Source organism: Rousettus aegyptiacus, unplaced genomic scaffold, assembly GCF_014176215.1.
Source record: "Rousettus aegyptiacus isolate mRouAeg1 unplaced genomic scaffold, mRouAeg1.p scaffold_m13_p_13, whole genome shotgun sequence".
In the NCBI taxonomy this organism is placed as follows: domain Eukaryota; kingdom Metazoa; phylum Chordata; class Mammalia; order Chiroptera; family Pteropodidae; genus Rousettus; species Rousettus aegyptiacus.
In genome coordinates, this window is record NW_023416288.1 from 4,016,720 (window position 1) to 4,035,018 (window position 18,299).

The 18,299-nt window shown below is 35.0% G+C and overlaps 1 protein-coding gene across 2 annotated transcripts in view; it reads left to right on the top strand.

The window, feature by feature from the left end:
* The window catches only part of RELN (reelin), a 456,216-nt gene that overhangs the window by 206,097 nt on the left and 231,820 nt on the right, over window positions 1-18,299 (top strand). For both annotated transcript variants that reach the window (XM_016145914.2, XM_016145915.2), the window contains exons 5-6: window positions 3,488-3,520; window positions 6,189-6,267. In XM_016145914.2, coding sequence (XP_016001400.2) covers window positions 3,488-3,520; window positions 6,189-6,267 — 112 coding nt within the window. The remainder of the gene's footprint in view (window positions 1-3,487; window positions 3,521-6,188; window positions 6,268-18,299) is intronic.

The window sequence follows — 18,299 nt, forward strand, 5'->3', positions numbered from 1 at the left end:
CAGTTTCTCAATTATATTTTCCAAAATATCATAAAATATATTACCACGAGGAAGGAGCTTTCAATTCAATTCAGTATTTATTGAGAATCTATTACTAGCTTAGGCTGATGTCTTTTGTGAGCATGTTTTCTACCTTTGAGGAGCTTATTTCTTCTTGGGAGTAAAGACATTATACAGAGAACAGTGCTGCATGCTATAAAGCAAGGGCTGGACTGTATGATTAAGACCAATGGTTTTTAAATTTGATTTTCTATTAGAATCAGCTAGGGAGGTTTTTTAAAATACAAATTTCGAACATCTGTTCCCAGAGATTATGATTCCATGGGCCTTTTTTAAATTACCCTCCCCTGATTATGTTGTAAGTAGTTCAATGAAAGATGCCAGGTGCCAAAATAATTGAGAAAAGGTAGATATTCTTTTATTGGGTACAGGCCCTAGTCACCAGACTTATTTAAAATCAAGTAGATAACTGATGTTGCTGCAGAGATTTTATTATACTTATCTAACCATTGTACTGACTAGTAAGTATTTCTAATTGATAATGCCGTAAAATTTACATTTGACTAACTTATTTCTCAGTATTTTAAAGTTATTAATTTATAGATATTAATGTTATTTTTCTCCTTCTTAACAATTTATACCATGAACACAGAGAACTCTTTGCGAGGTAGCTACTATTGGACGTGGTAAACTACCATAATATCTCAAGAAACAAAACATACAAACAAACAAAAAACCCTTTGCTACCATTCCCTCCTTAGGTGCTACAAATCTCATTTCTTATCTTTGCAGTGAACCTTCTTGAAAGAGCAATCTGCATAGTAGTTAAGAATGTGGCCTCTGAAGCCAAAGTCCCTGGGTTTATTTACAGATTGTACTCAACACAGTGTCTTGATAACAGGATGTTCTCAATAGATATCAGCTTTACTAGGATTATTCTGATCTGTCCTTCAACCTTCTTCTCTCTTAAAACTCTCTTTTCCGTATTTCCATAATGAAATGCACTCTTTCTCAGTCTCCTTTGAGAGCTCCTCTTCTACCAGTTCCACAAATACACCTTTACCTCTTCATTTCACTTCCTTTTTATACCCCACATTCTCTCTGAGTGACTTGGCTTTCCATGACCCCACCACCTCATGTGCAATAATCATTCCTGAATTGATATCTAGCACAGATCCCCCTCCTAGCTGTTCTGTGCTGTCCAGTAGAAGTATAATGAGAGCTGCGAGTATTATTAAAAATATTCTAGTAGCTACATTTAAAAACAAAAAGAAATAGATGAATTTAATTATGTATTTTACTTAACACAGAATATATAAAATATTTAGCATTTCAGTATAAGTAATAATATGACATTATTAATGAGGTATTTTACATTTTTTTTGGTACTAAGTATCTGAAATTTGGTGTGTATTTTACACTTATAGCATATCTTAAGTGTTGGAATACTTAAGTCTGTTTTGTAAAATTTACACTTGAAAACTAGATTCACATAGCCGAGTGTTCCATATTACTTAAAGGTCTCCCAGTAACTGAATTGAATATCAAAAATTGTTGTCCTTTAATATCTACATCCACCTTGCAAAATTTGTTCCTTTTTTAGAAAAGCTGCTTTTACTTTGACACAAAAGTAATTACATCTGTCCAAGTAAATTTATTTACTCTTGTGTCAAGCTAGTATTATTAACATGAGATTCATAGAGATATTGCATAAACTGAAAAGCAATGCTAACAAGTGATTCTGCAAATTTTTCCTGGAGTTGTTTGCAGACATATTAAAAATGCTGTCAATAGTAATGAAAGTCTTCTGCACATTTATTCATGTTAGGGAAATGTGTGAAATCATTTATTTGTATTTTAGAGGTTTCAATTTCGACATGAATTCTCATACTTTTCCAACTACTTTGTGAACAAGGTCTAGCTTTCCTTGAAGCTTCGAAATCAGCTCATTCATATGGAGTGTGATATTGGTGAAGAAATAAAAAGCATTATGCCATGTTTTTGTCATTAGTTATTAGGAAATAGGCATTCTTTTTCTTTCAAGGAAATCTTAAATTAGCGGTAACAGTTCAGTGAATCTTTATAAAACTCCTCTATGACTTGACCAATAAGCATTGGCACAAAACACAAATAGTTAAATTTTTCTTTTGTTTTTTCAAGACTTCCATAAACTGGTGGTGATGCAGAGCATTTGCATGTATGTGCTAACTGTATGTTAACAACTGTATTCATCACACTTTCCATAGAGTCTCTCAAAAAACTGAGCACAAGTATTTTTAGTGTGTATAATATGTTGGTATGAAGTAGTAAGACAAATGCCAGTTTTTAGTTTTAAAATGCCTTTGTCTCAATTTTTCATCTAACATAGCTGAAGCACTGGCTATCATGACAGAAACAAATTTTTTTTTATATCTAACTGAAATTCTACTTTAACTGATATAAAACATTTTAAAATATCTATGTTTTTGATAGATATTTTTAGATAATGAATTGACAATATTTCTTCATAGGTTTGGAGACTTTTGAGAAAAAAATATATAACCAAAATATTAATTGGGCAGTGTCCCTTATTTTCAGACTCTCATCAGAGTGCTCTTTCTTAAAATGCATATTTGAACATCCAGTCCTTTGCTCATAAATGTTTAGGAGATTATCATACTTTCATGGTAAAGTACAAATTCCTTATCATTTAGTTCCATAATCTAGTCCTCCCAATCTTCCCAACTTCACCTCTTCTATTCTCTCCTCTTAAATGTTCATCCAATCATGCTGCGCTTGTGGTTCCCCCAAAAGGCTATTTTCTCTTACTACTCTGTGCCACTCCACTTTTACTCCAGAAAGAAGCATCTCTCCCTTCCCTACTCCCACCTGTCTTCCTCCTACTAGTCTTTCAAAACTCAGCAGAGAAATCATCTTCTCTGGGAAGCCTGTCCTGACAATTCTCTCCCCCTGGACAGTCTGGAATTAATCTCCCTCCTTTGTTCTCTGTCTCACCCAAGCACCCTCTGAACGCTGTACCATAGCCATTATTACACCGTATTGTAGTTGTCCCCATGAGACAGTAAACTCTTGTGGGCCAGGGTGGTGCTTTTTCCTTCTATTTTCCTAACAACCAGAATAGCCCCTGGTATGTAATGGGTGCTCAGAAAAGATTTCGGCCTGTCCATTAACTAGCACATCACATTGATATTGTGTGTTTCAAGGGATACTTGACAAAGCTTGAATGATAAATAACTGTCCTGTGTGTAAGAGGTTCTACTTTTCACTTTAAGAGTAATGTGTTACTTTTAAATATAATAGCTAAATAGAGAGTTAGATGTCTTATTTTAGGTTGTTTATTGGCATTTTCTTCTTACTCCTTTAAAAATGTTTTAGCCATTTTATTTTTATATGACTTAAGTTTTGTTATTGTATTCGTGATTGTTTATTACTGGATTTTGCTTTTGTTGCTAATCAGTCATATCTCCTCTTTTCTCTCTCGGTCCAGCTCCAACAGAGACCACTATGCACCCACATCTAGGTAAGTGTTTAAGAACCCTATGTCACTAACCTTAGTACTACATCTTCTTGTCTCACTCCGCTGGCTATGTGGGCAGATGTTATTGAGTGGAGGAAACTCTCTGCCCTCTCTGATTTGCTGATCATTCACTGAAATTAGACTCAGGTCCAGATTATGCTTGAACATAAGACCCACCAAGGAAATGATTGTGCTGCCCAGCTGAGAGCTAATGAAAGGACTTTCGAACCTGATAGTACTCGCATCCTGGGATCCTGTTGAGTGTGACCCTATGACAGCGTGTTCTGATACTGAATTTTCCACGGCACTCCTACCCATCATAATTAGAATACAGAGGCAGTGGGTAAGGAGCTGTGAGTAGGGAGGAATTTAGGTCATTTCAGATTTGAGATTTCTGCTCTAATTAGTCAAGTTGTAAAAAGAGAAATAATTTGGTCATTTCTTCAAAAACTGAAAGAAGAATGTTTAAATAACTATCTGCTTTGTTTAATGGCACCATGTAACGTTGCTGCCACTCATTTTTCTCACAATCCGTTCATAGTGCCATGTACTTAGTGGGCTACAGTTCTTGAGGCAGGGTTACATAGTAGATAAGAATATAATTTCTGGAGCCAAACCACCTAGTCTCACCTTCACCACTTGCTAGACAAGTGACATTGAACAAGTTACTTAACCTCTCTTTGCCTCAGTTTCCTCTTTTATAAAATAGAAGTAATGATAGTGCCTACATTCTGGGATTGTTATGAGGATGAAATGATTCATATTTGTAAGGTATATAGTCAATGATATAACAGTTTTGGAAATAACTTCATATGTGAACAAATGACCATTAAGGCTTACTCATGCCTTTGTAAAAAATTCTCTAGAAAATAAATTATCCTTAGAGTTAAATTTCTCATTTTTTTTTAGTGAAGATTTATTTTAAAAGCAATTTCCTACAATACACTATTTAATAAGAATGGAAAGAAGTCATCCCAGCTGGCTCCAGCCTCCAGACGTCTCACTGTGGTACTTGCAGATGAGTCAGTTATTTTTCTCTTGGGCTTTTCCTTTCAACCTATAAACCCAATTAGTTTATTTTTCTCTTTGGAAAATTTGCTTTGAGAAGCTCTACTTTTATGTAATGCTGCAGCTTGGGGTTCCTCTTCTTTGGCAGACAAACGTAAGGGCTTAAAAGCATGCCTTCTGGCAGCAGAGTTCATGCTGGTGATCCACAGTGGCCCGGCCCAGTCTCGATCAGGTTGGGTATTTGGGAGAGCTGTACCCTGTAGGGGTTTCAAGCACTGAGTCTAATTGCTTAGAGGAATCATTAAATCACTCCCACGCACAGAATATGTGACAGCATTCTCTCCAGTGTAACCATGTTCTCCCTGTTATCGTGCCTCTGGCTTTGAATCTAAAAAGCCATTCCTCTCAATATATGCTGATTCACTAGTTGCCAGGACTTTATGTGCTTACCTGCTGACAAAACTGGTATAGAGAGGGTGAAGATGGTAATATCACCAAAGAGAATTTAGAAGCAGGCTTCCCGATATTTTAATTACCCAATGAGTTGATTTTAATTACCTAATGTGGTCAGTGAATATAGTTTTAGTGAGCCAAAAAAAAAAAAAAAATAGGTACAATATCACCTTTGGAAAAAAATTTTTTGTTTATCTTTTGTTAATTTGATCATGATTTATATTTTCCAAAAAGCATGTGTAAACTAGTTCATACCAAATTGTACAGACCCAGAGAATTTGGATTAGCTGTAATGAACTTCCCAAGCAAACTATGGGAATTAGATGAGAGAGTTTTTTAGCACTAAATTAATTTTTGACATCTTGAGTAGAAATAATTTATGTTTCTCACCTCAAAAATGAGCCCACTTATATTGTAGCTAGCCATGACATTGTTTTTACTCATCCACCCTCTATTCAGTGGAAATATCACATGCTCTACAGTTTGTGAAAATACGCTTTGCTCTTAGCATGCCCAGAGTTCTTCTGGAGCTAAAAAAATGGGGATTTAATATAAGCTAAAGTGGAGTGATAGATAGTATATTGAAAATTATGGATGGATACCTGGACTTCTTCTTGACTTTATTAGGGAATTTTACTTATTTATGTAGATAATTTCTCCCATGCAACTCTGAGAGGAAAAATGTTTGCAATTTGAAACGCATTAAATAAAAAATGAGTGAATATAGGGAATGAGAGAAAGCAAGCCAGGGCAAAAGAGATAGTAGGAAAGATAAGAGGAAATGGGTTAGTAAATATCAGCAACATTACCTGACAACAAGCACTCAGAATGTTCTTTTCCCTTCTATACTTTAAAGTGAACTAGATACTGAATCTGTTCTGGGCATGTCAAACTATGACAGACAAGTTTTGTGTGACCTCTCCCTGTAGGTTGGTGCTGACCTTGGCCTTCCTGTCTGTCCTGCTTGGTGATGCTTCGGTAGGGTTTCTTTTTATAGGCTCCGGTTTTCAGATTTCTAGGTGTCTAAACAGCAGAGCCTTTATCCTTTCCCTTAGTAGTTTAGGGGCAGAGCAAATATAACTAAATGCTCATTTAAAATTCAGGTTTAATTAAAAACTGTTATTTCTCGTACATGCAGCACATTGACCCTTTTGTGTAGCTAAATCTATAGTTGAGTATAATTCTTTTCTAAATACTTTTTTTCTTTTAGCTGAAATACATAGTGACAGTATTATCCTACGAGATGACTTTGATTCCTACCACCAACTGGAATTGAATCCAAATATATGGTAAGTTACAAGAATATGCCTCGCTTAGTTTTTTTTAATGCCAAAAAGAAAAATTGATGCCGATGCTCCCTTGGAGCAGTTAAATAAAACTAAAATTGCTCTTTTGCACTAAGGTATCAGTGAGAATTGTTCAACTAGGGACCTGGGCTTAATGTAGATTTCATAAAATATTTCTTGACTTAAGAACTGAATCTAGGTGTCTCTCAAAGCCATAGGTGTGGTTAAATATTTTTTTAGTTATGCAAGTTCTTTACCTAGATAACATTAAGTTTTAATGTGTCTAATTATTGCATTTATTCCAGGCAAGAGAAGGAAAGCAGTTTATCTGATATGACAGATGATTTGAATCATACTTCCAAATAACTTCTAAGTCACTGGGTCACCTCATTATTATACTCCAATCTCTCCTTTAAAGGCTGGTTAGGTACAATTCTTTGAGATTTTCGAGGGCAAAGAAATAATGAGCCAAAACTCATTCATTAAAAACTTTTTGAATACATAAATGAATGTATGAATTTGTTAGCAATTGTGGTATTTTTGCTGACTTTGGAGAAATAGGTCTGTTGATCTAGAGCTATACTCAATTTACACAATTCAAGAGAATATCCGATTGTGGATTTTCTGTAATACTAAATGTTTTTGTATACACAGTTAAGAGTTCAAGATAAAGTAGGATTTCTAATGTAAACTTTCAAGTGGCAAACAAAATCCAAGCACTATTCAAGACTAGAAAGAAATAACCAATTCATCCTCAAATATCAGCATATGATATCAATTTCTGTCTTTGTTTATTTTTACTCTGCAACAAATATTAAACAATAATTATTTTAGTCATGTAGTAAATTATAAAGGGATATGGTTCTTTCTCTCAAGTAGTTTATAGTTTAGAAGAGGAGACACTAATAACATATTTTTTAAAAGCTTATACTCCAGCACAGAAATCCTTCAGTGTAATTGAGGGTATAGATGACATACTGTAGTTCCAAAAAAAGAGAAGACCCTGATGGGAGTTTCTTGGAGAAAGTGGCCCTTGACTTGAGTTAAAGGTGATATGTAGGTATAGAGTATTGATGCTTAAATACTAGACATAGGAAATTTTTGTATCTTTTCTAGAAATAAATATAGATTTAGTCAGTACAAATATATTTAAAAAGTCAGATTAGACAGAATCATAGTCTTGTAATTTATATGCCATTTAAGAAACAATTTGTCAACAAAATTTTACTTCCCTATGAATATCACCTAAATATAAATTATTTGAAATAAATTGAAATCTTTATTAGGTAAAGGCAACAACAATAACAACAACAACAACAAAACCTTTTAAGCACTGCTTTTACTCAGAAAAAATTCTCTACTTCTCCTGACATTTGGCTTTTTTATAGTCCATTAATATAAATGTTAGCAGATGATCTGTATCTTTCAAGGAAAGTTCATTTCTGTCAAGCTAATTCATTTTCTTCAGTGAGTTTTCTTGACAAATACAAAATGTGACTTTTATGTGGTTTAAATTCTGTTGTTTTTTAAATCAATAAAACGTGATTGATTTTGCTTCACCCATTTTCATGGCTGATCATGACTTTCTTGACCAAAGTTATGGATTTTATGTCCCTTTTATTTAAGCTATGGTTTTTCTTACTTAAAAAAAAAACTTTTAACTTTAAAAAACAATGTACTTCTGTCTATATCAAATATGCTTCAGAGTAATTTTACTTTTCCCTTATTGCCCACCATCTCTTTCATCTAGTCTCTTTTAATATTTTTAAAAAAGTGAACAATGAAACTCTCATCATTTGAATGATGACCGTTGGACAAAAGGTGGCAGGGGTTCCGAGGTCAGGGCAGTATGGTATGACTCTTGAGCAAGGCACTTGCAAGCTTGGTATCTTGAAAAAAGCAAAAAGCTACTTCAGTTCTCTGAGCCCCACTGTCTTATTAGTGAAAGTGAGACTAACACTGCCCTTACAACATTGTTGTAAAGTTTGATAAGCCTGAAAAGGCCTGGCACCATGCCTAGTGTATTGTAGGTGCTCATTACAAGTTAGTTTCCTTCTTCTCCCCCCGGCTTATTCTCTCTTTCTCTCCTTCCCTAACTTCCTCTCTTTCCTTCCTGCCCTCTCTTTCTCTCTCTTTCTCCCCCACCTTTTCCTTCCTGTCCATTTCCTTCCTCTCTCTCTTCCCTTCTTCCCTTGCTCCCTTCTTTCCTTTCTTTCTCCTGTGGTGCACCTGCACATTGGTTTCCTTGTCTCCTCTAAGCCCAGACATAAACAAAAATCATTATTAAAATAATCTTCAGCCAGTTTATTTAAATGAGTCTCCAAGTCTTCTCTCATTGCATTTGGATGAAAAACAGACATCAAAGTCACTATGTCTGTATTATATAATATATGGAATGTAATGAAAATATATTATGACAGATCATAGAGAAGGGAAAAAAGAGAGTATTGGAAGCCTTAAACCCCTTAAAAACAGACATAAACTTTCTAAAGTCAGAAACCAGCCCCCAGTAAAATCAGATATCTCAGGAAATATTTCTAATAAAGTAACAAAACCAACTTTGTTTTGTAACTTCATAGACAGTTTTCACTCTCCTGAAATCTGTTTGCTTGGTATATATATTGACATGTGAGTTTTGTCCCTTATGATGTTGCCTTTGATTCTCCTTATCCCCACTGGATTGGAAACCACTGGGCAACTTTGTGGCAACGTGGGAAGGAGAATCCTTGCCACCAGCGAGGTAACTGTGCTGCTGCCATGCACCACCAGATAGAAGAAAAACGCCTGGTGTGCTGCTTTGGGCAAAATTCCTGTGACTAAATCCATCACCAAATCATTTTCCACAAGACAAAAAATGTGCTCCTTTTATGAGCATGCTTTTTTTCCATAGGATACAAAAAGTGTCATATATATTGTTTAATTTGTAATTTTTAAGGACAAGTGAAAACATAAATTAAGAAACTAAAGTCATGTCTGTGCAAGGATAGAGAGGTAGACCAGTTAAAAATTAATCAGTCATAATATTTGCTTCCCTTAACTTTATCTAATGAAATCAACTTTCCTTTCACTTTATTTCATGAAATTCTCGATATCCAAGTTTCTTATCTCATGTACAAATGACTGTACATAAAAATAAGGAACACAAAATATAGTACTATTATTACGAATGAACATAACAGCCAAATTACTATTCCAAATATGTGACAGAAGTTGGAATAGAACCAAGAAATTTTTACATCAACTCAATATTGAATGTACTCTCTATTTAGTTTAAATATTAGATTTGATTTAAAAATTAATTCAGTGTACTTGGCGAAAGCCCAAGAATATAAGAAAATAATAAAAGTAACCTTTCCTCCCACTCTATACCTATGTTCCCTTCTTCTAGAAGCAGCAACTGTTAACAGTTTCTGCCATCTTTCCAAAATTGTTTATTTTTACACAGATATCACAGTTAAGAATTCTGTTCACAAACTTGGGTGTCAGAGAAATAAAACTTGCTTTGTTTTTTCATAACCCAACTTAATTTCTTTTCATTGTCCCCCTTCTACCAATGATGGAAACTTAATTTCAGTCAATTTTGGCTTGCCTCCTCCCATTTTCCTGATGTAACTAAATTTCAGAGGACTTACTAGTGCAAAAGTAAGGTACGTAGGGATGTACCTCTGGTCCTCCAGTCATCTGTTCCTGTAGATACTGAGTCCTCCCTAGCTCATCGAGTCTTTGGTGAGTGGTCCACACAGACAGCTCTCATTCCTGTCCTAACCACTCCCTCAGGACAGTAGCTCTGTTTTGAGGCCTGTTTGAGGGCATGGAAGCTGTTCTGCTTCTCCTGGACCTGGGCCATGAACGTTTCTGCAATACTATGCTGTGGTGTGCTATCATGCAGCCATGGTCCTGCCTTCCTGCGATGCATAAAGTCCTTTGCTCTTTGCCCCCTCAGATCTCTCTGGGGCTCTGCTAGGGAAGTCCTCACTCTCCCAGCCAGTTCTGATTGCTTTGTTCAAATGAGAGATGAAAAGTAAAGTTATAAATGAACAACAGAACTCCTTCATGGGAATATAGTGCCAGCTCAGGCTTGATGAGAATGAATCTTTTCCACCATAACTTTGCTGTGATGCTAGGTCACATGCAGGTATACCTCTGGGCCACAACAGTAATTTAATCATTTCGAATGTGACAAAAAAGGGATGAGAGAGACCATGGATGGAGCAACACCAATTTATCAGCACTGCTGACATCTCCCCATTATCAAATGTGTTCAATATGATCGCACCACTGATGATGGAGAGGATCAGTAGTCTTATTCATATATAGACAACTCTCCAACAACAACAAAAAAGTTGGGGCGGGGAGAAACCTCATATAACTACATTTCGAATGAATGTGAGGACTTACAAGTGTACCTTCTCTTGTTAACATTTCACTTAAGCATCTGATAGTTGTACACCAACTACACTTTCATAGTTCCTTTTCATGAATTATGCTAGTTTAGTATAATATAAACACTGCCAGTATTTATATCATACTAAATACTGAATGGAGACAAATCTCTATTTTTTTTTAAAGAAAAAGAAATATACCTGATAGCCAAAAACTGGGAACACCCCAGGTATCCACCAGCAGAATGGATAGTGATACATCCGTACAATAGAATACTACTCAGCAATAAAAAGGAATGAATTATTGATCATTAAAACGACATGGTTGAATCTCAAAAATATGTTAAATGAAATAAGCCAGGTCTAAAATAGTTCTTACCATATGGTTCCACTTACATGAAATATAGAATAGGCAAAATTATCTAAAGTAATAGAAAGTAGATAAGTGGTTGTTTCAGAGATGGAAGATTGATTGCCAAGGGGCATGAGGGACTTGGGGGTAATGAATATATTATATATCTTGACGGGGCATGGGTTGCACAGATGTGTGCATTTGTCAAAACATAAAATCTATGTATTACCCTGTGTGCAAATTTACTCAGTAAAAAATTTCAACAATAATAAAAACAATCAGAAAAAATAAGAAATAAGAGACAATTGTGATCCAGAATTTGGAGTTATAAAAAGTACAGAGAGAGTTAAATGAACTAAAAAGTAAATGAATTCTTAAAAATGATTTAAGTTTTCTTAAGAAGTATCTTTACCCTCCAAGCAATTACAAAGATGAGGAGGAATATTTGTTTTGCTTAACAGATTATTTCTTTAATGCTTGTTTTCTAAAGACCACAGAAGGCATCCAAAACTATAATGTCACTAGGCTCTGATGTTCTAGTGGGAAACATGACACTGTTAGAAAATAAATGTGGTGATAAATGGCAACTAGATGACAACAGATGTTTCCCCTCTAGCACAATAACAATGTAGAGATGTCCTATTCAGCAGAGATCAGGGAAGAACAGGAGTCACCTCTCAGAAGAAGCTCTTGGATAAGTAAGTCGTGATGCCAACAAGGATATGAGACATCAAAAAAAAAAAAAAAGACACAAATTAAGTTGTTTCAGATTCTGTGGTGTATGAAAACCTCTGTCAATCGATTTATTACAGAAAGCCCCACAATTTACGGCTAAGGAAGCTAAAGCCATGGCCGGCATTCCATAGGATTGCTTGAATCAAGACAAGACTAGAACACTTCCATTTATATATAAAAGATCAAGGAAATAGAGATTATAGACTTTGCTGCATCTGGTATTTTCTTGAAAATACTAATTTATTGGAGCAATTTCTGAAATAACAGAAAATTAGTTATTTGGCTTATTAAAGTTGATTTTTTTACAAAAATAATTGAACAAAGAATATAAAAAGACTGAGACTTTAGGATGGAGGCTTGAGTTATTCTAGCTGGAGTTTTATTCAGTGATTAATAGCCTATCCCATAAGAGAAAAGAAGTCAAGCAAGCAATAAAACTACTTCATCATTCTGTAGTGTCTTAACGCCCCCATAAATAACAAAAACAGAAAGGACTCTGTTTACTAGCCAAGTGTGAGAATCCCAAGTAAATGCAGTTTCCAGGTAATCAGAAAAATAATAAGACTGATGTACAATGTCACTGGGAAAGAAACTAGATAAAAGTACATCCACTTTGCTCAATATCCAGCAGGCCCATGGGCAGTAAGCCTGCAAGACTGCTGGGTGAAAGGGAACACTAACCATGGACATGAAATGCCCCATGCCACTGCTGAAGGATTTCCAAGGGATTTTTTTTTTGTAATGATAATTACTTAGAAGACATATGACCTAAAAAGATTTCCCGATGGAAACATGTATCATAAACCTTATATTTTTTTCAAGAGGAGGTAACGAATGGAGATTATGAATAATGAGAAAAATCAGACTAAATACTTTCTCTGATGATGTGCCTTTGCTAGAACCTCTGATATATCAGTGTATTTGGGGGTTGTGGAATTATGATTTGGTTTATAGGGTTTTATGGTCTAATATTTCAGTCTTATGTGCATCTTTCTCTGCTTTTTTTCTCATTTCCTCTCTACTTCTCATCTTTCCAACAGTGACTCACATTCTCTCTTCTCTTTTGTTAATAGTTTTTGTCTCTAATTACAGAACTCTCCTCTAACCTTCTTCTCTTGCTTCCTCCTTCCCCTTCCTCCACTTTTCTTGCCATGATGTAATTTCTCTGGGGAAAAGCTTTATCTGCAATAGAAATGTTAACCTGGAGGGTCCCATGAATAAAACGAGGTATGAATCTGGAAGCATATTATTTATTTCTTTAATCTCTGTTATAGATGGCAGAAACAAGAGCTCACCCAGGGGAATTAAATGTCAAGTACATTTGAAACAAGTGAGAAAATACTTCTTCAAGCAGCATGTAGTAGAATTCACCATAGTAGGAGGTCAGAATATTGCGTGCAGTAGTAGCATATTCGAAGAGTTATTTTTAACCCAAATCATAGTTGTCATTGTACCTGTTAACAAAGGAGAGATCAAATTTTAAAGCTCCCTAGTGAAATAAGAAGAGTTTTCTTACCTTCCTCAGTAAGAAGTAATGAGAAAGAATGAGCTATAAATGGAGTTCGTCATTTTCACCTTTAGAGCATGTGTTAGCTCCTTAGAAATAAGTCATGACATCGTTGAAGGTGATATTCTCAGTCTCATAGAGTGAACTTTTCTTGCCATTTTTTCTAAAACTTTCCACTTTACAAACAAAATGGGATTTTTTTGGAGATTGTTTTTTTTTAAGCTTGATCTTTCACAAGTAAATAGTCATGTCCTCTTTATTATACAACCTTGTTTCTTTATTTTAAATATGGTCAAAGTGGAGTGTTCTGGTTGTTAAAGTTTGAATGGAAGCCATAAGGAACTCTGGTGTCTCCAGAAGTCAGCCGAAGTGCCCTGCTACCAAATGGCACACAGGGTGTCATTTACTTTGGTGGATTTACCAGTCCCAGATCTGGCCTGGTCTTGTAAGCTCACATATCAGATTTTGTCAGTACATGCAGTGTGAGCTATACCTGGGGGAAGAGACATGTTTTCTTTGGGTCAGAAAATTACAAGAGATTTTTCTGTTCTTGTTCTTTTTCCATTTTTAAAGTAATTTTTATAATCAGAAATAATATTAAAATTATTTTAATATCTCCATTCAGAAATGCTGGTGAATAGACACTTCTAGCTTATAGAATGCCAGACTGCTTCTTTTGGAGCTGAGTCCCAGACACTGATTCCTTTAGAGGCAATAAATTATGGACAGATAATACAATGTCCTCAGTCATAGGGACAAATGGCATGCATTTCAAATGAAAATTTGATGGTAACTGATTGTCAGTGAGTTTCCAGGTGATTAACTTGTTTCAGTAGAGTGCCTGACAAAAGACTGAGTGACTTCACTCTAATCTAAAAAGAAGAGTGAGCCATGTAATTAGACTGCTCTTGAGAAAATATTTCAATTATTTATTTATTGTTATCGGGATGATGTCAACATCAACCATTCATAAGTCTCTAGTTGTGAGAAGGAGCCCAATTTTCTTGTCCATCCTCCTCTTTCCTACATTCGGCAAGTCCTATGTGCATCACTGCAGTATGTGGGGACCCGGGACTCCAGGAAATTTCACTTTAGCTTCCTTTGTGCCTCACAAAGGGGAGCTTTGACATGTTTTCCAGCCTAATAATTTAAAAATCAGGATTAAAAACATAATTATACCTTCATAAGTGTATGCTCCACAGCACAAATACATGTCACATACATTTCTTTATCCCGGACAGAAACAAAGATAGAAAATTGACACCCAAATAACAACTTTCAACTTGCCAAGGAGCTTGTCATAGTGAAAATCAAAACCTTGGTTTAAAGCATTCCTTTCATTTATGCTTGTCGTTTGACCCTAGTTGTGTTGGTCAATGAGTACTTGTCTTTATATTTACTAATTCTTTTATGTTTTTGTTAGTGAAAAAGTGATAGTGTATATATAAAAGAGTTACCTGAGGTTGTTCATAAGCTAAGGAATTTTGAATTCAATTATGCACTCCAGTCAGTGAATTCATTCTTAACTTTTCCTATGAAGTCCATGACATTTTTCTTATTTTTGTACATTTTCACTAGCAAAACAAAATCCTTGTATTCTATAAAGGAAAAAAAAAGAAACTTTAAGAAAAATCATTGTAGCTTTTCCAAATAAACTCTGACAGTAAAAATGATGACATTTTTAAAAATGCACGTTGTTTTTATAGAATTGACATTCTTTTCCCTTACTGGCTAGAGTAGCAAGTAATTGAAAAGGGAGCTAGGGAACCTGAATTCTAGTCCTGTTTCACCATTTATAAAATGAGGGGCGATGAGACTCAGTGATATTTCAGGTGCCCTCAAACTTGAACGTGCAATGATCTGTGAACTCTAGTAATAGATAAGCTTTATGTGGAACCTGAGCGTGTGATAAATAGTTCAGCAAGGGTTTAATAAATTCAGGCCTTGCATGGTCTTTGGGGATAGCAAGCATTTCCCTTAAAATGTCTTTTAATCATACTGTTCATGCAGCATATATTTTGAGGTGGGTGATTTGTATGATGTGCCATGGTATTTGTCACATTCTGATCTTCATTTTTCATGTTGGGAAAAAGAAAAAGAGGGAGAAAACTTTTTTTATTGGAATAATATATTTTTTAGATAGAAAGAAGTATTACTTTTCCTATTAAGTAGAGTAGCAATTCATTTCTAATCCTTAGTCTAGGAAGTCACATTTTTTAAAAAAAAATTGAAAAACAAAAGTCTGTGTAACTGGGATTATTTTAAACTTCCTTCTTTCCACCATCCTCTGATGAATATGTTATCTAACTTCACAAAGTCCGTCATTTTCCTGAGAAAATTCAATTGTGAGGCCACAGTTTAAATGTTAGAAACAATCAGCATTTTTTTTCTCTGAGCCTGAAAAAATTGGACCTCTCATTGTTCAGCAAAGTGAACCCCAGTTCTTAGGAACTCGTAGAACGTTTCCATAAGGCAAGAGAAGAATTTCAGACTACACCCACTGGGTTTAAGTACCTAATTCTACTTAACCAAGTTAAATTGTTAGACTCAGAGGCATTCTGAGAAATAGGAGGATAAGAGTTTTAAGAGCACTTAACTTAGGAATTGTTTAAAATTCTGGGATGAGCCAGGAATTACTTTTCTTGGCATATGGATGTTTATTACATTGTAGGTTTTTAAAACTCACCTTGTCTTTCTGATATGGATCACTATTTTCTTCTGGAAAGCCATGATTGTTAATTGTCCTTTGTATTGTCTGGTTTCCATCAAGATCATTGTGTTCATCATGAAATTATGATTTCTCTTTTCCTCTTGATAATGGCATTCATATGTCTAGTTGTATAATGTTTAATTTTAATAATAGGAAAATATTAAGATGAGATAAAAGGGGTCAAATAGATGGTAATAGAAAGAACTCTATGGGCAGTGAACATACAACGCAATATAAATGTGACTTACTGTTGAGTTGTATACTTAACTGATGATTTTATTAACCAATGTCACAATAATAACAAAAATTGACATAAATAAATAAATAAATAAGTAAATAAATAAAAAGATCATGTTATAGATTCAATATTGACAGTTACTTTGAAGGGCAGCACAGATTGTTAAGAAAATGAATAGAAATTAAACTGCTACCAGTAATCATGGGAAAGTTGGTGGAGATAGGCTCAGATTGATGATGCACACTGAAGAGTCACAATAATAGAGCTTTTCAGAAACTAGACTAAGGACAATGTGATTATTTCCCAGTGATCCATTCTTGAACTGCTTCTTTTCTCACTTTGTATATCCTTCCTTCTCCCTCAACCCCCAATAATATGCACTCCTGTGATTTCAGCCGTATTCTAAACTGTCATGTCAGTGCCAATTTTCTTTCTCTGAAGTTTGGATACATAAATTCATTGTCAGCTGGTCATCTCCAGTGGTCAGCATGTCATACCCAGTTGTCAGCATAACCAGAAGGCAGTCAGTTTTCAAGCCTGTAATTCTCTAGAGTTGTGCTGTGCAGTATGGAAGCCACTTGTCAAATATGGCTGTTGAGCCCTTGAAACGTAGCTGGTTGCAATTCAGATATGCTATAAGTGTAAAATACACCTCATAATCTGAAGACTCAGTGTGAAAAAAAGAATGTAAACTATGTCATTAATAATTTTATATTGATTACATGTTAAAATGTAATTTAAATATATTGAATTAAATAAAATATCTTATTAAAATTGATTTTACCTCTTCCTTTTAAGTTTTTAAAGTAGCCACAGCAAGCTGAAAATTACATATGTGGCCCACATTACATTTCTATTGAATAGCAATACACTAGAGTGTGGCCACTTTTCTACATTTTTACCTTATTTCAGGCATCATTATGTCTTCGTTGTGTTACATCAATCATCCTGTCTTTTCTACTTCCGATCCATCGTTTGCTAATTTTCCTGAAAGGTGGATTTGTATCATGAGTTTGAAAACAGAATAGTAAGGGTATGAATCCCAGTTCTATAACTTACAAACTGTAACCTTAGACAATCATTTAATATCTCCAAATTTTAGTTTTTTAAGGGTTTTAAAAAATAGACAGAGGGAGTGTTACATAAATAAATTGAGGCATTGCTTGTAGAGCTCCTAGTATAGTACCTATTACTTGGTTAAGTGCTGTGTGAAGCCTTTCATGTACTGGTTATCACTTTCCGGCTCCACTTTTTGCCATTTTTCTCTATGTACCAGTATGGTTCCAACCATATTACCTCCCCAAAGTAGCATTCTACTATGTGTCATAATCTCTGCATTCTTTATGCACTATCACAGCCTCACTTTTCTTCTTGCTTGAGTAACTCCTATTTCTCATTCTGGACCATTTCTGGGACCACCTCCTTTAGGAGCTTTTCCTAGCTTTCTCAGTCTAAGTTAGGAACCATCATACCCAGTGTGCTCCTGTTATAAGAAATGAGGATCTATGGCAAATATGATGGTTGTTGATTAGCAAGCCCTGGGACCAAACTGCAACTCTATCAACTTCACAGCCATGTGACTTGAGCAAATGCTTAGCTTCTCTGAAGCTCAGTTTTCTTATTAGTAAAACAAGGACACTGATAACTGTCTTACATAAAGGTTGAGAGCTTTTAATTGGATTTGGAGTATTTGGCACATAATGGAATATAATAAATAGCTATCATTACATTTGCATGCTATATTGCAATTCTGTTCTTGTTTCTCTGTCTTTTCTCTGGAGTATAAACTCCTGTAAGAAAATGACACTGGTTTATTAGCCTTTGTACCACTAAAGCTAACCACAGTGCCTATAGGTCCTCAACATGAGTTTGTTAATTACAAGAAAAATTAATGAATAACAAATAAATAAATATTAGCAGCTAAGAGTGGGTTGATTTGACCAACCAGAGGTATGAACATTCAGATTTAAATTATAATAAATTATGTTGACAAACCAGTCAGACTGCGAGAAATTCGAACAAAAGACATTTAAAAGACCTTGTCAGGAAGGTGATGGATTTGTTCTGTCAAACCTTGGCTAAGCCATTGTACCTCCAAGTAGCAGCAACAC